Genomic DNA, 26,069 nt, shown 5'->3' with positions numbered 1-26,069 from the left:
ATGGATGGTCTGGAAGTTTCAAGTATGGGGTGGGGACAAGAGAAGCTGATGTAGATTTAATTTAATACTTATTTTTTTTTAGTCAAAGTAAGTAGTCAAAGTCAGCAGTGTATAATTTGTTCTTATGCTTCCCAGCAATGTAGAGCGGGCAGATTAATTTCCCCTTTCCATAGATGGGAAATTGAGGCCTATAATACTTAACTAACAAGCTCAGAATTTTAAAGGCTAAAATACTTTTTTTTATTTTTTAATAGTATGCTCAGAATTTAATTCTACCTCTAATGACCCTAAGAGTTTATCCAAAGTCATTATTAAATACACAGGAACATTATTTCTATATTTATAAACTACATACAGAATTGTGTTGCCAGAAAGAATCTGTATCCAGACAACTTTCATTTCTCTCTGAAGTTAGGCTGTTTATGGTTCCCGTAGCTGTAACCCTACATTTGGTTTTTAAATAAAAATTAGAACAGTTTTCTTGATTAGTTTATAACTATGCTTGAGAGAAAACTAACTGAACAGTAGGAAATCTGTATTTTGGGAAGCAGTTATTGAAAGAAGGCATGTGTTGAATTAAAAACGCATATGAACTTTAGGATAGATCTTTCTTTTCAGCAAAAGTCAAATATGTTATTTTGCTCTTGTTAACAAGCTTTTTATGATGACGTATCCAACAATCACATTTTATATTCCTATCAATAACCATCACAGCACATATCACAACCAGTTCAAGAAAGCTATATCAGGAGGTCCACTTCCAGGATGACAACATAAGAAGCTCCAAGGACCCGTTCCGTAGTGGTGAAAATTATAAGACATAGTCTCTTCAACAAATAGTGCTGGGACAAGTGGATAGCCTCATGTAAAACAATGTAATTGGGCCCTTCCCTCACATAATATACACTAGTTAACTCAATGTGGGTCAAAGTCCTACATCTAAAAGTTAAAACTCTTAGAAGAAAAATGGGTAAATTTGCATAACCTCAGATTTGGCACTGGATTTTTAGATATAACACCAAATGCATACACAACAAAAGAAAAATTAGATACACTGAACTTCACCAAAATTAAAAATTCTATGCTTCAAAGTACATTATTAAAGTGAAAAGAAATATTTGCAAATCATAATCTAATAAGGGATTTGTATTGAGAATATATGCGTATAAATAACTCTTACAACTCAATAATAAAAAGACAACCTAACTTTAAAAATAGACATGTCTCCAAAGAAATCTATACAAATGGCCAATAAGCACATGAAAAGATGCAACAGGAAATGCAAATCAAAACAACAATGAGATATCACTTCATCCACTAGGATAGCTATAATAATGAAAAAACAAAACAAAACAAAACAAAAAACCCAGAAAATAACAAGCATTGGAGGATGTGGATAAATCAGCTCCCTTATACACTACTGGTAAGAATATAAAATGGTGCGACCACTTTAGAAAACAGTCTGGCAGCTCTTTAAATGGTTTAACATAGTTGTGATATGACCCAGCAATTTCACTGCTAGGTATAGGACCAGGAGAAATGAAAACATATCTTCACACAAAAATGTACACACCAACTTTTATAGCAGCATTATTCATAATAGCCAGAGTTGAAAACAACCCAAATGTCTATCAATGAAAGGATAAACAAATATAATGGATAAACAAAATGTCTTATATCCATATAATGGAATGTTTTGGGCTATGAAAAGGAATAAAGTACTCACAAATGCTGCAACAAGAATGAACCTTGAAAACGTTATGTTAAGTGAAAGAAGCCAGTCACAAAAGATCACATATTACATAATTTAATTAATATGAAATATCTAGAACAGGCAAACCTAGATGGGCAAATAGAGACAGAAAGTGAACTAGTGGTTCCTTAGGCCTGAGGAGATGGTGAAGGGAGCAGGGAGTGATAAACAAAAGGCATGGGGTGTCTTTTTGGGGTGATGAAAAACTGCATGCATAGAGGGGGTTGTATGGTTTCAACTACCTCTGAGTGCCCAATGAGGGAGCACTCTGGTTTTCTCAGCACCTTGTCCAAATGTGGCTCAGGAGAGGAAAAGAGAGAGGTGAGGCTTAAAAGCCCTAAGTCAAACACTGAAAATGGAACTAGATTCTTTACTGCAAATGGTATGAAAATTATACATGCCAGTATTTAAGAAAAATGTTTAGTTTTACATTTATATATATGCTTGTGTATTTCTTGATTTAGTTAAAAATTTTTATGTCTAGTTTTATTATGTGTGACACTCATTTAAGTGCTAATACCCAGATGATAACTTAAAGTCATTCATGTAATGTAACATGCATGACCCAATACCTCAAACTTTACTCATTCTTCACAAATATTTATTTCCAAAAATTAGCAAATATTAAATAACCAACATATTCGGTTTTTAAATGTAGCCATAAAATGAATAAAAAATCACTTTGTATGATCAATATTTCTAAAAGGTAAGCCTCAGGAATGAAGTGAGTGTAGTGTCTTTTTTATCACTATAGATCGTAAGAACCTACAATTGTGCCTTACAAATAGTAGACATTTAATAAATAAGTGGGAGAATAAATTCGATAAACACTGTATACGTTAAAAGTAAAAGCTAGATGTGAGTTGTGAAGACTGTAAAAAACACCAAAAACAATTTACTAGTAGGAATGTGGTTGTATAAAAATTTCTAGCTAATAACTCAAATAATAATTTAAATTTATCTTGGTAACTTTGTTTTTAAATTGTGGAAAACAATTACTTAACTTTTAACAAACCAACTTTTAAACAGTTACCATTAATATTTAATAATATTAAAGCTTTTTTATATTTACTTCAAATTCCTAATGTCAGAAAAAATTATGATGAAATATAGATGAAGGCATAATATACTTGTTACTATATGCTGAATTCAAATTAGAGTCTGATTCAGAGGCTTGAGCTACTTGTAGAAAAAGAACTCACCACAGTCAGTCATTTCATATTAAACATTTTATTAAAACTGAATCTTTACAATATATTTAAAATGACATGTTCCACAGACAAATATTTAGGAAAAAATTTTCTATATGTAATTATTGGCATATAAATTTGAGAACATAATTAAAACTAAGCTAATGTATATATACACACATATTTTTATATATGTGTGTATATATATATATATATATATATATATATATATATATATATATATAGACATATATCCCAATTCATATCAATTATCAATGATCTGGAATACCTGAGTCTCAAGTTGCTGGTTTTCCAGATATTGTGAAACATTTTTCATCCACTTTATAAAGGATATGGCCCATCCATAAAGAATAACTTTGGTTAATAGATGCTATCTCCCAAAGATCACACAGATGTCCTTAATGGTATTAAATTTTATCTTCAGAGGCTTCTTCCCAGTGGAGGTCGGTCTGTGATGTAAGGAAGGATTCCCAGGTAGCAAGGCACTGAATAATGGAAACACATCATGGGGAGACCAACAATGTTAAAAGGATGACTAGATTCTTACATATCTGTTTCTACAGCAATCTGCCCTAACCTGCTCTCCCATCAGCTTGACAGAATCCTTGTCATGTTCTACATATTTTAGTTGTTAATGAAGGAAACTCTTTATCAATAAGGGGAAAACATAGAACGTTAAAAGATTAGCATTGATTAGTTTGCTGAAATAATCCACTATTACTCCTCTGTCAGGACAGAAAATAGCTCCAAGTTATACAGGAAAAGATGGATCATTTGGATCTGAGGAGGTATGTGTTAAGCATCTAGACAGAGGAGTGGTGATACAACCATGCCTTAATCAGATTTGAATCCCACTACATCAAGTTTGAGTACACACAAGTTTATTGATCTCTATTATAGTTTCTTCAGCTATAAATTAATGATAGTGCTTACCACTAAAGCAATTGTGAAAATTAAATTAATATAATCTGTATAAATCTCTATGCAGAATGCCTGGCACAAAGCAAGTGCTCAAAAAATTAGCAATTATTATATTATGATGGTCTATTGGGATTAGGTGGTGAGAGTTGGTCATTAAGGTGAGAGTTGGTCATTAATGGGCCACAGAAAATGATAAAGAATCAGAAAGGACTGCAGATGGTGGGAACATACAAACATAAATGTATCCTAAGTCATGACTTTGCCTAGGGCTGACTCTCCTAATACCCTAGTCTCAGTTATCTGCACAAAGTTTATCTACAGAATAATTTTAATAGTTTATATGTTATACATAGAGGAAGTAAGATAAGGATGATAGTATTTCTCATCCAAAATAATGTAAGTGAGAAGACAGTAGAGCAATATTTTTAAAGTGGTGAAAGAAAAACTACTGTCAATCTAGAATTCTATGCCCAACAAAAATATCCTCCAAAACAAAAGTAGAATGAAGATGTTTTCAGACTTTCAAAAGCTACACAATTTATCACCAACAGACCAAACTAAATGTTTCTTTGTCTAAAAAAGAGTCTATTAGGCAGAAAAACAAAAAGAGACCAGATAGAAAGATGAATCCATACAAAGCAATGAAGAGCACTAGATATGGTACATGGGTACATATACTATACATTTTTTATTACTTCAATTTATTTACAATATAAGTGGCTAATTAAAATTATAACAAGATCTTATTTGGCTTACCATATAGGTATAATATATAACAAAAGGAGCAGAAAGTCCAGAAGAAAGAAACAGAAGAATATAATTGTAGGTTCTTAAATGATAGGTGAAGTGGTATATTACTTGAAGGCAGACTATACGGTACATACAATAAACCTAAAAGTAACCACTAAAATCATAAAACAAAGAGTTATACCTAATATACCTACAAAAGATCTAAAATGAAATCATGCAAAATTGTCTATTAATCCAAAAGAAGGCATAACTAGGAAAATGGGATCAAAGAACAGATAGAACATTGATGAACATAGGGAACAAACAGCAAGACAATAGACTCAAATCTAACCACATAAATAATCAATTTAAATGTCAGCCTAAATACTCCAGTAATAAACACAGACTGTCCTATTAAATAAAACATAAAAAATATATTCTGTTTATAAGAAACACACTTTAAATACAAAGCCATAAGGAAGTTAAAATTAAAAGGATGATATATATATATATATATATATATATATATATATATATATATATTATCACTTAACGCATGTCAAAAGAAAGCTAGAGTGGCTATATTAATCTCAGACAAAGTACATTTCAGAGCAAAGATTATTATCTGAGATAAAAGTCATTTCATAATGTCAAAGGGGTCAATTCATCTGGAGGACATAACAAAATATTTACACACATAATGAGAGCATTAAAAATATATGAAACAAATGGACAGAAATACAAGGAGAAAACAAAACCACAACTATAACAGATTTTGATACACATCTCTCTTAAGGAATTGATAGAACATGTGGACAGAAAATCAGCAATGATATAGAAGATTTGAAGTCCACCATCAATCAGCTTGGGCTAATTGATACTTATAGAACAAAGGAGAATACATATTTTTTCATATGCACCTACAACATTAACCAAAATAGACCATATTTCAGGCTATACAAAAAGTCTCAATACATTTAAAAAGAGTTAAGTCATATAAAGTTTATTCTCTAGACTTAATGGAATTAAATTAGAAATTAGTAATAGAATGATATCTGAAAAATCCCCAAATATTTGAAATCTAAACAGGACACTTATAAATAACAGTCTTTGTCAAAGGAGAAATCAAAAAGAAATTTAGATGTGCTTTGAACTGAATGAAAAAACACAACATATTAAAAATTTTGTAATAGCACTAAAGAAGAACAGAGAGAGAAATTTATACGTAGTACTAAATGCCTACGTTGGAACAGAAGAAAGCTCTTAAATAAATGACTTCAATTTCCATCTTATAACTAAGAAAGAAGAACAAATTAAACCCAAAGTAAGCAGAAAAGAAAAACCCAGAAAAGGTCAGAGAATGCAAGAGAAAAGAAAAAAAATATACAGAAAAATTAATGAATCCAAATGTTAGATCTTTAAGAGGATTCATAAAATTGATAATCTTTTAGCCAGACTGATCATAAAAGAAGAATGACACAAAGTACCAACTGTTAGGAATCTGAGGGGTCACATTATTTCAAATTCTATTGTAGGAAAAAAAAGAAAATATGAAAAACTTTATACATATACATTTAACAAGTTAAATGAAAAGGATCAATTTTCTGAAAGACACAAACAACCAAAAGTTACTCCAGAAAAAAACAGATAACCCAATGAATTTGAATTTGTTGTTAAGTATCTTCCCACAAAGAAAACTCGAGGTCCAAATGGCTTCCGTAGTGAATTCTATCAAATATTTAAGGAAGAAATCATATTAATTCTACACAGACTCTACCAGAAAATTGAAGACATAGAACTGATTCCAACTTACCAAAACAAAGTTATTACAAGATAAGAAAACTACAAACAAATACCCCTCATAAACATACATATAAAAATTCTTAAAAAAATTTTTGGCAAATCAAATCCAGCAATCTATAGAAAGAACTATACATTATGACCAAATGGAGTTTAGCCCAGGAATGAAGATTGGATCAACATTCAAATACCAATCATTGTAATTGACTGCATTAACTATAATATCATCTCAATAGACACAGAAAAGGCATTTCTCAAATTACAATGTCCATTTCAAGTGAAAAAAAATAATCTCAGCAAGTGAGGAAAAGAACAGAACTTCTACAACCTGAGGAAGAACATCCACAAAAAATCTACAGTTAAACTCATATGCAGACATGCATTAACTATTAGCCGTTGTTAGTATTTTTTTCCCAATGCCAATGGGAGAAAATATTAAAACTCAGCTTTATAGATACTCAAAAGTCTCCACCAAAATTTAAATATAAAAAAGGAAATATAAAAATACCAAAATACAAATAACCTTTAAAAATCTATCCACAATTTTTATAAAACAAAACAAACAAACAAAAACTATTAACTGGGACTGAAGGGCTGATAGCAGGACCATACTTCCCACTCGGGGAGAACCCCGTTTCCCCTGTGAAGCTCATTTCTACTAGAGCTCTCTGGCCAACTCTGCACATCCATATACAATCTATTACTATTTGATAACCCTGCAGGGCAGCCCAAAGCAATTACTGCTTTCAGGAGATATCATACCTTTTTGATAATTCTGCCAAACTGTCATTTAAATAAACTTCTGAACGTCCTCAAGGTAAAATTCAAAATGAAATTTTGAGCAGCCTGCTCTATTTAGAATTCCTGTCAAATAAGCAATCCAAAATGCAACAAAGATGGCATTAATTCTCAAATGAAGAAACTTCTTTCAGTCATATTCTGCTTCAACTATCCTAGTTTAATAAACGTCTAAGGAAAATGTAGCTATCTCTGCTGATTAGTAGTTTGAATTAACATTTTCATTTCTAAAGTAAATCTTAAAAGGGACAATGAAACATAGTAAAGGAGACAAATTAGCTAGTACTTAACTATCTCTTTACCATCCACCACACTAAAGGCAGAAAAATAATTTATGTGATTTGAAATACAGATTATAGAACATTAGCATAGAAAAACAACAGAAATAACATGACAAGTGCTATATATCAATATGAATACTTGGTCAGGCATTATAATGGTTGCTTTATTACATATTACCTCCTTTAAACCTCATAATGACTGTTATGAATCTTATTTTACAGATAAGAAAGCTGAGGCTCAAAAAGTTAAGTACGTTTGTGATATTACAAATCTGTTAAGTGGCATAGCCAGTATTTATTTATCAACAAATGGAGAAGAACCAATCTCTTGAATGACCACCAGGGTACATTCAATAAGTCACTGGGCCATCAAGATGAGATACCATTCTTTTACATGGTTGAGGAAGGACTATCTTGGAAGGAGGCATAAGCAAGTACATGACTGCAGGAACACTGGGCTGATCAAACTTGAGGAAACACTATATATGTGAATTGAGTATGTGGAAATTCTTTGTATTTCCAGGAGCACACATACCCTTCAAAGATGACTGAGTTAATACATGCCAGGCATACAGTAAATAGTAAATGCAGATGACTGCAGAGAAGGAATGTATTGAATTACTGATGCAAATATGCTGGTCATCATAAAAACTTCATTTTTCAACCTGAATATTCATCAGTTGATATCCTGGCTTCTATTGCGCTCTAAACTTGTTAAGTTTTGCCATAAAGGCCTGATCCCCACTCAGGTTGTTGACCAATCAGGTTTCTAGGCATACAAAGCTGAGGATTTGACCCTGAACTGTGTAGTTCCTTATGCTGCCAGACCTCTTTGGGAATTTTGATAGATTTTTTTAATTAAATAAATATATTACTTACCCCCTCACGCCAATATTTAATATTAAACCATTACCTGTTATGTTGCACATTTATCCAGTTAATATACATAAATCTATTTAAAGTAATATAATTTCTAACATTCTTTAAATCTCTTTACTCTTTCTTGCTATTTTCTGAGGATGAACAAACTAAGTAAACCTCAAGGAATGGACTGTGTATATACCATGTAGTTAAACAACTTAGTTCAGTATCTATTTTGTCCAGGATTGCGATAATTAGAGGATACAAAGAATCATCAAAACAACAAAAAAAATCTCAAAACTTAGTGTGAGACTTGCTTACAATTGAAAATTATATATATATTTAAAAAGGTATTTCTGTTATTTGGTTTCTCATTGCTTTCTATCAAGGAATTCATTTTTTCCACTTTTAAACCATTACAATTAGTGAAACAAGCCAAAATCTATCAAAATTTGATTAACAGTTGAAAGTATCAGCATTACTCTTGGTCTGACCTTTCATAGTATCCATCAGCTCATCTTAGTTTTAGATTCTTGTATAATCATCAGAGAATCAACAACAGGTATTCCACTTTTGAATAATGTGTCATAATTTTCCGTATAATTTTATTTGTTACAATACTTTGACAAAATCAAGTAATTGTATCTTATAGTTAAAATTCTGTGACCCACAGAATCCAGTACTCTTTTCCAGTGTCCTGTGTTTCTCACTGCAGTAAAAGTAGGCCAGTAAAGAAGCTGTACGTGCTATTAGGCAGGATGTTGGGTGGCCAGAAAGCAAGTTTATCACAAATCCTCATTAATTGAGAATCAGTGCACATTTTCCCCAGGTAAGGGAGCCAAAGGCTAAAAACTGGAGCTTCTCTTTGAAAGGCAGGGCTGGGGAACAAAGCTGAGCCAGAGCTAGGGGAAGCAGACCAACAGGTAAAGAAAAGCCTTTTTGTTCCAACACACATACTTAAAAACTTCTCAAGTACACAGAGAGAATACTTCGAAAATAAGTGTTAATTCCAAAATTAGTTTTGAAAGTAAATCTATCGCTACTTCAGCAAAAGTGGTCATGATATTGTGCCATTAGGAAAGGTATGTGTCTCTCCAGTTCTCCTAAGTGGGTAGTCATCGACCAGCAGATGGGGCCAAGTTTTCTAAAGAAAGAATGAGGACAAAATGGTATTTCTATAGATATGATACAGCCCCCAATGGAAGCTTCCACATTTAAGAATCAATATTTTTCTCAAGCTGGGATAAGAACAGATTCTGTCCCACAGTGTGACTTCAGGAGAATCTCTTCCTTTCTCTGGGCCTGTTTATACACTCACAGCGTAAGGGGCCTTGGACTATGTGTGTCCATTGTGTTTCATCCTTTAATTAAAAGTGAAGGTTTCCAGGGGCCAATTTGTGGCCGGCAAGAAGTTGGCAAATGAGCTCACATACAATTTATAAATATGCCTTACTCTGCTTGGCTTGACGCAGTGTGGAAATGCATCAAAGGTAAAATTTTACCTCTCCCCTCAGTATTTCATATTTGTAAGATAATTATGATTAAAAATAATTTCCAAAGATAATATTTATAAACAAACGAGACATATTCTCAATCATTACTATTACTATTAGTAGTATACATTTATTGAAACATCAATTATGTGCTAGGCACTGAGTTAAGGACTTTACATATATTTTATCTATCTACCATGTTTCCCCAAAAATAAGACCTAGCCGGACAAACAGCTCTAATGCACCTTTTGGAGCAAAAATTAATATAAGACCCGGTCTTATATAAGACCAGGTATAATATGATATGACATGACAAGATATGCTATGATATAATATAATAGCGGGTATTATATAAGACCGGGTCTTATATTAATTTTTACTCCAAAAGACATATTAGAGCTGATTGCCCAGCTAGGTCTTATTTTTTGGGAAACACGGTACCTAGCTAGTAGCTTTGAAAATTATTTTCTATATTGGAAATTTTAGGCTCAAGTGAAACAAGTGGTCAATTAAGGGATAAACTGGTTGAGACTCCAGAAAGGTATTTATGAGTATGAAAACTTCAAAATAATTTTAGTGTTTTACTAGGAATATTAAATTTTGCTTTTAGGACTTTTCTTTCATCTTTGTTTATTCCATTACACGTAAACATACATATACATATATACACATATATACACATATGTATACATGTATATGCTTATATATATACACATAAGCAGATCTATGATGTAGGTACTATTGCTTTTAGCACTTTATAGAGGAAGACACTAAGGCTCACTGAAATAAATAAAAGTCTGTAAGGTCTCCTAGCTCAAAGTCACAAATTATGCCTATCCAATGTCCATGCTCTTAGCCACCACGTGCTAACGCCAACTTAAAGTTTAATATCTCCTTCATAGGTAATGCTACGGCCCTGTTCATGGAACAGCTAATAGAAAATTTAGTTTTATCCAAATTATCACATTAGTCAAATTAATAAAATACTACCTACATATCTCTGATGATAAAGTAAAATAACCAAAGGTTGCCTATCATAATGATGATATCTATTATTATAAAATATGGTAAAAGCCAAACCTTACCACATATTTCTTTTAAAACCAGAAATTTCCACATTAAGGCAAAAATTGTTGTGCTTGTAGTTTTTTCCACTAATTTAAAAGTACCTTTTAGACAGTATCATGATAATTGCATTTGTTTTAATAAACTTGAAATGAGAACCATGCCTGAGTGTCCTCTCAGTATTTTAATGCTGTTTCAAATGATCATGGGCACAGACGACATCACCTACATTTGAGAAAATACTGAAGCTCAAATATGTAAACATCTCTATACGAGACCAGTATCACTGAAGAATAAATTACATTATAAAAATTGTGGGCCATGCCTAATATGAGGGCAGTGAGCTGTGCAACATTTTAGTAATTGCTTTTTATCACCTAAACCTAAGATTCAAAACAGTAATGAAAATTTTCAGGAACTGCATATTTTAAAATTATGAAATATAATCAATCCAGAAAGAAATTAGAAATGATGTTGCTAGAGGTAAGCAACTTCTATTATTTTGTAACAGCTGAAAATTATTCATAAATTTCATTTTTGGAAAAATCTAAATTCAGCTTCTAAGAATCATCTGCCAATTTATAATTTTGCAAATATCAGTTACTTCAAAATAACAGGATTTGCATATTTTTCTAAAAATTACTTTTACATATCTCTGAAGAATAAAAGTAATAAATTTACATTTGTAAATACTGCAAATACTTAAACGACTGAAAGAGTAAATGCAAAAGGACTCATTAGCTACAAACGCCATCTTGTGGTCCTTTTTTTATTATTTAGTACTATTTGTAGATCTCTAACTTAAGGTCTAAAGATAGAAAGAGACCTAGATATTATTTATTCCATTTCTCTTGTTTGTACACATGGGAAAATTGGTGCTACAAAAGTTCTAATACATTGAAAATCTATATAGGAAGAATTAATACCAGATCCAAAACTTGAATGCATCTTTTTAACTCATACTTTTTCTATATTACCATTGTTTTTGACTAATAAGACAATTACATGAAGTTTGCCTAGTTTATTACTAGACCCTTCAAACATCAAGCTTATCTGTGTTCATTTAACTATACTTTGAAAGTATAGACAACTGAAAAGCAGAGTATATTTGCTTTGGATTACTGGAAAATTAGAAAGGTGAAGCTATGACGTTTAAGTGCATTATTTTAAAGCATTTCACATTTTCTAGTTTTATTTTTCTAAAGACATGTGAGGAATGTGTGTGGCTGGAAGGTGGAGAACAGGAGTACCAATACCACTATTTGACATATTAGAAAACTGGGTATAGAGAGGGCATATAATATTGTATGTTAGCTATATATTAATAAAAATCTTAAAAAATTAAAAAAAGAGACGACATGATTAAGGTTTTATAATTAGCTAGTGGCAGGCACTCTGATACCCAACTTTAATTTCTTTTATTAGTAAACTGATCTTCTTTCTTCAAGATCTTATATCACACACTCTGTACATGTTTATGTAGTATTTTAAGTTATTTCTTCCTTTTCTCTACAGGAACAGCCATGGTATATAAGCTGTCATTTATAAAGCACAATAACTCCTTGATTCAGAAACTATGAATCTTTAGAAATTATTTTATTATAATATGTAATCTCCTATTTAAATCTCTGATTAATTTATCTAGAGAAAAACTTAACCAAATTAAAGGATGGGAAGAGTCACATACTGTCTGTGCTATGGCATAACTGCCCACTTCACACTTAAGCTCAATTTCATTTGTATAGATAATTGAGAAATACCACAACACATATTATAACAGATTGGTGGCAACGTTTTGAATAGAAGTTTTTAAGAAAGCAGAAACCTTCAGAACAACAAAAATCTTTAAGACATGAAATATAATAAAAGATGTCCACAGTTATGTGGAAACATGAGCTGTACTATAATTTTTGAATGTGCAATTCCAAATAGAAATCCTTACTTAATAAAATAACAGAATAGTGTTAATTACATAATACTTTAGAATTCTAAAAATGACAAATGCTTGATTTTAAGGTTTCCTTGGAGGTAAATAAAAATTATACACTGCTGCTATAAAATTAATTCTATAATTGTGTTTTATTATTAATTTATTTTCAGGTGTACAAAACAATATAGTAGATAGTTACACCCCTTACAAAGTAATAACCTGCCCAATAATACTTGAATATTAAATATATTATAAACTTTTAAATGAGAAAGGACAAGATTAATCATTAAATAATCAATAGTGCTGGTCTCTTTACTAAAAATGAAAAGGGGAAAGCTTGTAGTTATTCAGTGGATTGCTATTTAATAGCACTAAAAAGATAAAAACTTGGTGTTTTCCTTTTGATGAAGATTACCATCCATAAATGAATGATCCATAGAAAAGTGGTGTGACATCCCCTGAATCTGCTAATCCAGACATTTAGGCTTCCAGTGAGTCCTTACCAGTGAGTATGAAAGTGGATTATGTGAGCACAAGAATGTAATGAATTGGAAAATTTAACTGGTATAAAAATGGTTAGGCTGAGTAAATATCTAAGCATCTTAGCCGCTCAAGCTGGTGTTTGCTTTCCAGGAAATCTAGGCTATACATAATGGGAATTGATTCAATCCTAAAGTGCATAATGTAGTTCTGAAATATTCTTTAAATACTTCCAAAGAGACAGAGCGCTTTTTCCTGAAGAGTTATTTAAGCACCATGAGGAAACATGTCTTCCTGGGTCCCAAGGGATTAGGTCGGGTACCAGCTTTAGTAAATGTTATGAGGAATGTCTGTTAAAAATATCCTGATGTGGACTCAAAAATCGCTGTTTTAGATAACTCTGAATTATTCCGGCGCTAGCCAATTTCTTTGTTCTTATGAGTAGGAAAGGGAGTTGAGACACAACTTTAAAGGAAGTATCTATTTACTCAATTTCATTCTAAGAGACTGTCAATATAAAAAAGAATAATTTAAATGGTTCGATATAGACCATCTACTATGCCTCTGCCCTAACATTTCAAAAGAAAGCTCAAAACTACCTGTCATTTCTTGGGATCAAAATTATTCTAAATAACTCTATGTGGGTAAATCCTCTCCCACTTCCATCCTTCTCTCTACAATGCAGCAAGCTGTTCACAAAGAGTTGAGCAGTATTAGGTGATTGTGTCTGTATGATTCAGAAATTACAGAGGTTAGCTATTTGGGGAACAGGTGTCACTTTCCAGTATTCCCCAAAAACTTTTCTGGAGTTAATGTCAATATTCACCTAGGAAAGAAAAGTGGTCTGCATTTCTCCTGGGTGAGCAGAAGTCTGTTGATCATCCTTACATGAGTCAGTTTAGAAAACGGACTTCCAATAAGACTTTGCAAGCACTACTTTTGGGCTGGTAAAAGAATGGCTTTTGCATTGCTCATTGGAAAAAGAATATACCTAGCCTTTTCTTTCTGTGGCAATGGATAGCTGTGGTTTTATGATCTCTTCAAATATACTTGATTTTAGTTACCTTTTATTTACACTTGCCTAAATCTTTTAACTTGTAACTTTCAGTCTCTTTGGTGGAGAAAACATGAATGAAATGAAAATGTACAGTACTTCTGTGTTCTATTTCTATAGCATGGTTTCCATTAGGGATTCACTTTACTAATTTTATTAGAGCTATTAATTCCTAGTTGTCTTCCTTCTGAGTATCTTTGCCTTTCATAGTCTATGGCCTACAGGTGTAATCATGTCTGATTCTTTAACTGCTTCGTTCCTTTTACTTTTTAGAATTGGCCAATCCTCTTATGTCATAGGTATTGTTTTTTTAGCGAGTTGACTTTGAAACTATAACTTTTCTGTAATTTTTTTAAACTACTTCATTAAATTCTGGGGAATATGACTGAAAATGTCCAGGATCTCCTTCCTTTGCTTTTACCTCCCATTTGAAAATGGTACTTTCTCCCCAGGTTTCTGTCATGTTACATAACAGTTCCTCTTTGTTGGATGGAATTAAGCCTAGGGAGGCTATTCCTTCTCACTGCTCCTTCTAATTCATAGAGATGAGCACAAAGTCCATAATTTATCTGATTCCCAGTTTTCCTTTCTTTTTTTTTTATTTTTAAAAAATGACGTTTCAGACCAATCTAAATGCCACTCATCAGAATCTAGCTTATTTGTCAGTTTTATAATCATTATCAATATAGATTAACCTCTTAAAGTCACAATGCTCGGGAACTATCTTTACTTGGACTAGGGTGTCTAAATGTTCACAAAATTTACAAAATGTTCCAAAGTATGTAGTGTGCCACTGAATTTAAAACAATTCTTTCCCTAGAATTTATGTTACCATTCCCCAACATAACAAAGAATACATTTCCAAACAAATACAACTATACTTGAAGAACTTCTAGGACAATCAATGCTCATCCATTACTTACTTGTAGAAGGACTACTATGATAATCTATTTTTAAAAATTTTTTCTAATTTTCAACTGGTCCATAAATAGCTAGACTTGGATTTTAGGAGAGCATCAGCTATATTATTCATTTGGCTGTACCCTTGTCACGATTTGTTTCTTTCTTCATTTATCTTCCATTTGTATCTTATACTATAATTGTTTTTCTGCTTCCTAAATTTTATGTAGATACATACATTTATATTATCCAGTAATGACAAAACTCTTCTATTATGTCTGTTCATTCCAATTCAGGTAAATAAAACTAATTTAAATATCCCCCCATTAAAAAATAATACACTGTAAAGCTGTATCAATCAAGTGAAAAATATATATGCTTATTATTCTTCTCTAATAAACTGTAACCTCCTAATGACAAAATTTAAATTTGAATTTGGATGCTCCACAGTGCTTACCACAGGGTTTTGATGATAATAGAATCTTAAATGAATGATTTTACATGAGCCAACTGACATTCTTAAATAAGACTGATAGCATTTGAAATGAAGCGACCTCTGACCTAGCTATTTTTTAAAATCCTAAGTTTTAAAAGTCTAATATTTATAATTATTTTAATAGTACTATTTATGAGAGCAAAAAAATAACAAATGCTCAACTATTATTAATTCTCTACACTAATAAAGGTATATTAACATGATGTATTATATGGAAAAGTATTTAAATAAGTGAAAAATACGGAACTCAAAATAATATATATCCACTATAATTATCATGACACAAAATACATAAGTAACCATATATTTTTATCTTGATAAATTCAGAAAGGGCCATATAGAAATTTTAAAATATTTACATCTGAACATAGCAAATTGTTTTCTCTAATTGAATTTAAATGTACCAGTCTCTAGGAGAAAAAAGGTTATGGATGTTCTTTATTGCTTCCTTATATGTCAGTGTACTTAGCTTTTATTGTTGTTGTTTGTTTCTAGCATGCATGTATTAATTTTATAACCAGAAAAATAAGGCTATGAAACAGGAACTTCCATACATTAAGTAATAACTCTAAAATAAACTGTGAAAAGAAACGTTATATTACTTTAAGTATTATGTTCATTTAACTACAAATTGTTTTATTTAGCAACAATTAATGTTATGTAATCTTTTCATGATTATGCTATTATAGTTAAACTTTCAAAGAGTATATTCTTTCAATTTGTAACACTAAGAATCACTTCTTTTCAAATCTCTTCACCATCATCATAATCATCATCACTATCATCACCATCAATAACAACAAAAACAGATACTCTTTTGTATCTACTAAGGAACAATTAGAAAATATCCATGCATCTTATCCAACATGTCACTCTATGATTATAGCATCCAATCGTTATCAAAGCAGGAAATAATTTTATTTGGTTATTTGAGTACCAGTGTACTTTGAAATTATTCACCGATGTTCAACTGGATTTTGGATTTTATTGTTTCATTATTCTTGTTTTTCGAAAAACGATTCAATAAATGTATTCTTAATTATTGGTCATTCAGGACAAAATGGGAATAACCTCATTTTCTCTAGTAAAGTTTATTTGTAGTTTTATATTTGGTGTTAACTGTCTCCAACTAAATTCACACACCTAAGTACATTTCAATATGACAATAATTGGCTTCTGATATAGACCTCTACCTTATATTTATAATCTGATTATCCTCTATCATTTTGATATTTAAATTTTGTTATAAACAAGCTGTGACCATTGCATTTCATAAAAGTTAGGTCCAAAGGCAAATGTTTATACTCTATTTCATCTATCACACTAGACACAAGCCCCTTTAGGGATTTATTTTTGCAAATGTTGATGAAAAAAGAAGTATCTCCATAAGAATGTGATGAAATTTAAAAAGGGAATGGAAAGATTCTGGAACATTTCACTTTCCTGTGTATCTGAAATATTCTGAAGTTAACAGATAACAGCAAACTATTACTGTTTCAGGCCATAGAGTCTGTGTGCTAATTAGGAAGTCTTGATTATTTAAGAGCTCCAAATTCCTGATTATGCTTGGACTGATGTGCTAAATCAGTCAAAAGTTATTTACAAAAAAAAAAAAAAAAAAAAAGAAAGAAAGTTATTTCACTCAGAAAAACAACAACAAATAACTAGAGTTGCAGGGGTCTTTTGAAGTTATAATAAAGAAAATCAACGATTCCTGCAAATTTATATATCCAAGCTGCAGTACGCTTGATGCATACTCAGTAACATTTAGAAGTATAATTAACCTGAAGGAAAGCATTAAAAATATAACATACTGATATAAATTGCTGTTAGTGAAGAACAAAATTTGTAATATGGCAATATAGCTCAGTAATGCCAATTTAATTATATCTAAGATACCAGTATTTTGTACAAATGGAATTCAATCTATGAGAATTACAGAAATATGTATTTATGTGAGAGGTACAGTCAAAACCGAAATATTTCTGTTGGAGTTCTAAGAATGGCTATAAACATTTTCTCTTAAAATATATAAAAAGTCCTAACATAAATAAGTTTGGAAGACTTCATCATTTAAAGGAAAATAAGGTACGTAGGTGCCACTTGTCATGATTTTTAAATTGTAATGTATGTTTCATAATCATAATCACTTGTGATTTATTACATTTTCTAATTTTCAAGGCATTTATTAATAGATTATTTCAGCAGATTGTCACAATAATCCTGTAATGTCATTGTGGACAGGTTCTATTATAAAGGGAAGGTAAAGTTATTTCTGTGGGTTCAAACAGTTGAATGGTAATAAAGCCTATGGTGGTAAACGTGCTTTATTCAACAGATATGTTTTAAATCTTTTTAAAATCTGAGATTTATGGGAAATTCCTTTTAGATACTTGAATTTACTTAAGGTTGTTAATGTCGAATAAGAAATTAAAGGAGATATAGAAAATGATCTTTCCAATCCCACCTACTGGAAAAAAAAAAAAAATCACCTGAATATATCCACCAATCTCTAGCCCACTGCTATGAAACCCCTGGTCAGTTTGCATCTCTATCTTTGTCTCCTAACTAGTCTCATCACGTTCCCCTTTATTCCACTCTGACCCACATATGACAAGGGTGATCTTTCTAAAAGGCAAGTCTGAAAGATATTATCACTTCCTTGCTGAAAACTCTTCAGTGGCATTTCCCATTTCCCTTAGAATGAAAGATAAGACTAAACATATGAGGCCCTCTTCAGCCTAATGAGGTTCAGAACACAGTACCCCAAAATATGGCATCTTGTCATGTTATTTTAATCTGAGGAAGTCTGAGAGGCAGAAGCAAGGTCTTCTTTGATCTGCCCCTAATGCTTATCGCCTAAAGCAGGTTATAAAAACCTCAGGTGAGTGGTGCCCTCCGTATATTCTCCCTATATGCTCATACTCCTTCGCCTGTCATAGTTCTACATGACTACTCACACTTTATGAAACCTAGCATAAAAATACTCAGGTCTTCTGGTCTGCATTTCCTTATGAAGGCTGTGGTGTCACAAAGAACTTACATTAAAACAATTTGTATGTTTTGTTTGTTTGTTTGTTTTTTGTTTATAGCAGCTTTATTCATAATTGCCAAAACTTGGAAGCAACCAAAATGGCCTTCAATATGTGAATGGATAAACAAATTATGGTACATCCAGACAATGGAGTATTCACTGCTAAAAAAAACAAAAAAACAAAAAAAGTGGGCTAAGGGATCAAATATATGGTGATGGAAAGAGAACTGACTCTGGGTGGTGAACACACAATGTGATATATAGATTATGTATTATAGAATTGTATACCTGAAACCTATGTAACTTTACCAACAATTGTCACCCCAGTAAACTTTAATTTAAAACAAACAAAAAAAAGAAGTGGGCTATCGAACCATGAAAAGATATGAAGGAATCCCAAATTTACATTGCTCTGAAAGAAGTCAATCTGAAAAGGCAACTGTATGATTCCAACTATATGACATTCTGGAAAAGGCAAAGCTATGGATACAGAAAATGTGTCAAGGGTTAAATAGGTAGAGCACATAATTTTTAGGGCAGTGAAGCTATTTTGTATGACACTATAATGGTGGATATGTCATTATACATTTCTCAAAACTCACAGAATGTAAAACATAAAGAGTGGACCCTAATGTAAACTATGAGCTTTCGGTGATAATGATGTGTCAATGTAGGTTCAATAAATGCATCCCTCTGGTGCAGGATGTTGATAGTAGGGGAAATGGGGGAGTGCAGGGAGCAGTATTTGGGAACTCTAGTTCCTGCTCAATTTTTTCTGAAAATCTAAAACTGCTTTAAAAAATCTATTAATTAAAATAAAACCAACTTATATTCTGTATGTTATAGCTAAATACCTGAAGCAGCAGTGGCAGACACTTCTTGGCAGACCTCAAGTACAGAATCCAGACATTCCCATCTGTACTCAAGGCGTCAGGCAACACTGAGGATGGCCAGGACAGAGCACAGCAATCACTGGGATACAAATCAATCTATCTGTGAGCTATCTATCCACCGTTTACTCTTTATTAAGACATGGCCTATCCAAAAGGAGTGATGTGGGCGTGTTCAAACCAGGTTGCTTCTACTTCTTCATTGTAGTTAATCTTTCCATCCTCCTCCTATTCCTCTTAACACAATCGGGGCATAACATATTATCTTCTAGGTCTGGGTATCGGAAAGTGCAGGCCGGTAACAGGAAGAGAGAGATCATCTTCTTAGGAGGGTCAGGTACCCACGCCTGACCTGCATAGAACTGCAGGCGAACCTAACCCTCTCTGTCTGCCAAGAGAGGTCTGCCATGGACCACACACCACCTGACACCAGAGGCTTGCAGCAGAAAGTTCTCAGTAGAAGCAGGAATGGGACATGAATTCATAGCCTTAGGTTGAATGGCTCTTGCAGTCTTGTCCATGATGCCAACGTGGCTTCCAGAGCTGAAGTTATCACTTCAAAGCTATTCGTCATTTGCTCTCTCTCACGCATCTTACAACTTTTCTTACTCCTTGCTTTCTTGGTCACCATCTTGCATGTCTTTGAACTTGACTCCTGTAGTATTTCAGGAATGTTTTGTTTTTCTTCAGAGTAAGCATGTTCCTTGAGCCTCAGATAAACGTCTATTTTCTTGCCATCAGTACTCAAATTAAATTGTTGTCACCAGCTGCGCAAAGTGTCCCAATGCACTTAATTAATTGAAGGCAAAATGGTTGCCAAGGGGAGCATTGGTTTTGGACAAGCTTTGAACTGTTCACTCGTTTGAGGAAGATAAACTTCATCATCTGTCCTAGGAATCTTCAGGTTGTCTTCTGAGATTGAAGAAATGCTTGGTTCCATTTGCTCTTCTTCATTAGGTTCCTCACTAACTGGAACCAATGTGAGAATCACACTTTCTTCCTCTAATTCAACCTCAAAGTAATCCTTTTCGCTGCTATCAAAATTTGAATTTGCCATTCCCAGGAACACTCAGAGAACAGCAAAGCCAGCACAGTTAAGGATACCTGCAGTTTACTCCTTTTAATTTCTGTATGGTTTTGTTTTCTCCTGTTAATTGATCTTTGCAGTTTAATTTTCAGACCTATCCAGTAACTTTAAGAGGGTTGAGGAAATCTTTTTCCTCCCCTGTAAGCCTCACTTCAATTCAATGCTACCGCCTTCATCCTCCAAAAAAGAACCTCAGTTATTTGAACATGTTCTCCCTCACTTCTATGCTTTTGTACATTTGTTTTCTTTGCTTGGAACTCTGTTTCTCACATCTTTATCTGGCTACCTTTTATTCATCATTCAGTGTCAGCTTAAACACAGCTTGTGAAGAACCTTCCTCATTCCTTCCGCATTAGAGTAGATGCCCCTGCAATGTCTTTCTGTCCTGGCACTTATTATACTTTATTGTAGTCTTTTGTTTTAATTGTTTTCCTCACTGACTGTAACCACATGAGAAAGGGATTCTGTCTGCCTTGCAACCTGTGGCCTCCCCAGGGCCCAGCACAGTGTCTGGTGGTAACAGGGGCTCAAGGAACTCCCGTTGAATGAAGATATCAATGTCAGTTGTCTAAACTTTCAAAATATACAATGTTTTACTTTAAAGTGCCTTTAAACTTACAAACACTATAGATTATAAAGCACAAAATAATTTTCCAAATGTATCAATTTCATATATTCATTAATTCAGCCAAAGATAAGTTTAAAGATGTATGTTTAACAAATACCTTCTAAAAAATGTTTAGCATATGCTAGAGGAAGAAAGTGACAGTATAAAATTCATTTAAAATAATAACTACTTTAAGGAACTGTTAGTTGTAAAAAAAATAATTTGAAAAGCGTAAAAAAAAAAAAGAATAGCATGCTCCTTTGTTGATGTTTTGATAGCAATAGAAGGCAAGGTGGGGACATAAGAGACAAGACGTGAACTGATTTTCTGCTTATTCACACCACTATTTCTTTCCTCACTTTGCAAACCCTTATTACATAGGAAAGGGAGAGGAAAAGGAAATAAAACAGGAGAATCAAAAAGAAGCAATATCAAGTGCTTTTGAAAAATTCAAATCCTTCCAAAACAAAAACTGAGGGGAAAACAAACAAAACAAAATGGTAGCATGATTCTTTCTCCCATCAAGCTCTGCTCAAATCGGGCACTTGAAGCATGCTATGTAAGAAGGAAATCTCACCATCTTTCCTCCATGTAAACACTTTTGTTTCAATGGGTGGGTTTAGCATTATTGTATTAACTGGTATCTCCATTGGCATCAAACCACCAAGAGGCTTTTGAATGTGACGCTTGGTTCCTTAACAGACTTTTTCAACATAGACAGATAGAAAGTAAAAGAGAAGATAACCTTTTAAAAAGTGAAGCAATATCAAATATTACTAATTACCTGTTCATAATAGTGGATATTCTCCTCAGCCATATCTGTAAATGCTGACTTGATATCATTTTGCATATTTTGTTTCCATCTTTCCCAATCTGCTTTCAGGGCATTATTAGCACATTCCACTTTATCTTCAAGTTTTCCAATCTCTTCTGTAAGCTGAATTACATAACAAAGAGAGAGAAAGATTTATGTATTTTTGTCAGTAAGTGAAATCACTGAATCTAAGCTGAACATTATATCAAAACAGTTTAAGAATAATTGTTTTGAAAAGTCATCAGTATTTACTGTGTGTACAAACTAGTTAAAGTAAGAAGAACACTGGATTCAGTCAGAGATGTTGAGTAGAGTTCTAAGGTCTGCCACCAATTACCATTGACTCTGGCCAACTCTATCAAAGTTTGGGCTTCATTTTCACTATTTATAAAATGAAGGAAATTGAACTATAAGTTATCTCAAAATCCTTGTGCACTAACACTCTCATTACCACTACTGTCTGTGGTGAAATTGTTTATGTTCAAAGATATGGCTTCATTCACTTTAGCTTCGCATTCCTGGTCCTCATTTTTCATTTGTTTTTAGCAGATTGCTACATTAACTGGCATGTTACAATTTCTATAAGGATTATGTAGTCCAATCTGAAGGCCAAAGGAATCAATTCACCAAATTTCACTCAGATAGCTGGTGACAGAGGCAGGTTTATATCTCAAGATGCCTGACACCTATTCCATGTGCCATGCAAGAAGCTTAGTGTGACAATTTATACCTCCTCCCCACCTCCCCTACCAACCTTTGAGCATATAATCCATCAATCTACTGTTTTATATTTGGCATATATATATTTATATAAATCTTTACATAGTTATACATATTTTACAGACACTTAAATTTATTTATATTCAGCATATATTTATTAAGTATTTTTCTAGGAGAGAAAGAAGTTTCGTAGCCTTATCAGCACAGTACTAGAATTAGGAAGACTGATGATAAATTAGACTAACCCCAGTTTAACTCCCACTTCTGTCTTTACAAGCTATGTGACATTGGGCAAAAAAGTACCTGTTGAAGCCCTAGTTTCTTCATCTGTAAAATGGATATAAAAATAACAATACTTATCACACAGGGATTTTTATAAAAATCACATGAGATAATAACAGTAATTGATTTGTGCCTGACAATTTGCCTACTAAGTATTATATATCACTACCACCACCATCACCACCACCATCACCACCACCACCACAACTACCATCACATAATCATTACTATCAGTTAGTAAAACTAAAACTGATTCCCTATCCACCGCTAGTATTTTGGTCTCTGGAACTATGACATTTCTCAGCCAGGGTCTACGTCTTAAGTCAATTTTTAGTGCTATTTCTTACTCTATTTTCACCAGTGTGGAAGATGATGCAAATCCTTTAAGTATGATCAATTCTTAACATTTTTTTGCAGTTATATCTGAGTATGTTTTTCTTTCTTTGGTCATTTTATCATTATCTTAGTTGGAAAATGAGAAAAGAGATATTAGATATTTCCCCACACTGAATCATCTTCCCATAATTTAATTCTAAGAAATTCTAATTGATAATAAACACAAAACACCTAATTCAAATTAAGAGTGATCTGGACTATATCTTTCCTAACAATTTACAAAAGCATACTATTAGTCGATGTCCTTTCCCATAGTTCACTTCAATTTTAGCAAGTTTTTTTGGTACAAGGAATTATGCATTCACATGGTGTCATCCAACTACAACTACACAGCGGTGTCTGTAACTCTAAAACCAGGAAATTCTCTCTACATAGAATTCTCCATGTTCTCTACTGCAAAAATAGCATGGGAGTAGCAAGTTAAAAAGGATTAATGCTTGCATAATAATTTTCACAAATACTGGAAGCTATTTGGCCCTCTGTTGGTGGAAACATTGAAGAAGAAGCAACTTCTTTTTTCCCACTAAAATGTTATAATACCAGAATAAGTAATAAAAGATCATAAGCTATTAAAAAAAGATTTATATTTAAAAGCAAGGCTAATGGGTAACTTCTAGTTTCAGTTATATACAGCTAGGAACTATCCACACAACTAAATGAAGACCATTAATACTAAGAGCTCAGGCCAACAAAACAGTAGCCTTCTCCAGTAGTGAGTCCCTACTAGGAGTATAGTACCTGACACAATACTAATAACAATGACCATTTGTTGCATTTCTGCAATGGGCCACTGCATTAAGCTAAACACTTCAGATACATTATTTTATTCAATCTGCATAATAATGTTGCAAATTTGGTATTATTATCTTCCTTTTACAATCTGGGAAACTGGGAGAAAGAAATGAAAGAAGTCACACAGCTTTTTGTGGCATAATAGAGATTCAAACCAAGGTCTGCCTGAGTCAAACATATGCTCTGTCCACACTGACTGAGCAGCACCAAGCTAGCTGGCCTGTGGCTCTCAGGTTGAACTGATTCAGCTCTTACCTCAAGGAGTTTGTAACTTGTTAGGATATGCAAAAATAAAACCAAAAGCAAAGGCTGTAACACAAACCAGAATGTGATCTATATTATACTGGAGGAAGAAATGCAAGTGGTATAGAAAGTTATATATCACTACCACCACAATCACCATGGAGGACTAATTCTGACTGGGGTAGGGGACGCTTTGACTGTCAGTTCAGTAGACAGGGATTGGGGCAAGGGAGCACATGGATGAGGGCATGGCATAAACAAAACCACAGAGATGGTATGTGACCAGTATGGCCAGTGTGCAGTGTGACCAAGATGGTATGCTATGCAGTGTGACCAAAGAATGGTCCCAAGGGTAAGGAGGAACAGGGGAAATGCAGCTGGATAGGCTGAATAAAGATTGACCACTAGAGAGTGTAAATGATGTTGAGCAGGAAATGGATTCTGCAGAAAATGGTAAGCCTGGGAAAGTTTTTGACCAGGGCAGAGCTCTATTTTGGATAGATTCCTGAGTCAGAGATATGTAGAAATGCTTAAAAGAGAAAAGAAGGAGGAGGGGAAGGAAGTGAACCAGTTAATTTGCATTGGAACTATGGAGACAACAATGGAAAATGATAAAGAGGGTTAGGTTCATTTCCACTCACTCATCCAGCAGCATTCACTCAGCAGCCATCTAGTCTGTGTTAGGAACTATGATGGAGGGTAAAGAAATGGCCTTGCCCTCAAGGGCTCATGCTGAAAGGAAGAAATAAAAAAGCTACTGGATAAAGAAAATGTGAAGGGCATTTCATGTAAAGCAGATAGCAGGTGTGCAGTCCTAGAACCATGCTTACATTGAAGTTTCTGAAAAATTACAGGTGGTTCATTAAGGCTGACACCTAGTGTAAGAGTAGGGGAACAGCAAAAGATGAGGGGGGAGAGAGGGAAGTTGCCAGGTCCTGAAGGGGTTTCCATGCAGGTGTTTGGATTTTCATAGAAGACAAACGGAATCACTGAAGGAGCTTACGGAAGGGGGGCGGATGCAGTAGTAACAGTCAGCTTCCTGATGCCAGGTACTGAGAAGAGGGAGATTAAAATGCTGGGAGGCAGAATCAGTAGAGTTTGGTAACTGATTATGGGCATTGGGAGAAAAGTGTGTATCGCTGATAAAGTTACCTGGAAGAACAGGTGTGGTAGGGTGAGAAAAGGAATGAAAGCCTGAAGGGAACAGCAATAGTCTTGCAGGGTCATGTACTTCTATGTAAACATTCAAAACTACTCAGAGGCATACAGGGTATCAAACAGTTTTTGGAGGTCAACAGGAGTCTGGATTACCCTTAAGATGCGAAACTTCCAAAGTGACTTTGCCATAGTAATGCCATAGTAATTGGGCAAGTGGGGAGGTCACACGGCCACACCAATTAACATATAAGCGCAGCCGAGCATTTTAAATAAT

General features: G+C 33.3%; 1 protein-coding gene and 1 pseudogene across 2 annotated transcripts in view; both read right to left on the bottom strand.

Annotated features, from left to right (window-relative positions):
• Positions 1–2,967: 2,967 nt before the first annotated feature.
• SNX7 (sorting nexin 7) overlaps positions 2,968–26,069 on the bottom strand; it is a 498,765-nt gene continuing 475,663 nt past the window's right edge. For both annotated transcript variants that reach the window (XM_074318369.2, XM_019747064.3), the window contains exons 8-9: positions 22,175–22,327; positions 2,968–3,449 (exon numbers count right to left, since the gene is read on the bottom strand). In XM_074318369.2, coding sequence (XP_074174470.1) covers positions 3,372–3,449; positions 22,175–22,327 — 231 coding nt within the window. In that variant the 3' untranslated portion in view covers positions 2,968–3,371. The remainder of the gene's footprint in view (positions 3,450–22,174; positions 22,328–26,069) is intronic.
• Positions 10,215–22,166, bottom strand: LOC141568438 (developmental pluripotency-associated protein 2 pseudogene; annotated as a pseudogene).

Source organism: Rhinolophus sinicus, chromosome 7 (assembly GCF_057876585.1).
Source record: "Rhinolophus sinicus isolate RSI-liver-muscle chromosome 7, RSI-T2T, whole genome shotgun sequence".
NCBI lineage: Eukaryota > Metazoa > Chordata > Mammalia > Chiroptera > Rhinolophidae > Rhinolophus > Rhinolophus sinicus.
Note: the sequence above shows the minus strand (reverse complement) of the source record. Positions and strands in the feature narration are given on the sequence as shown.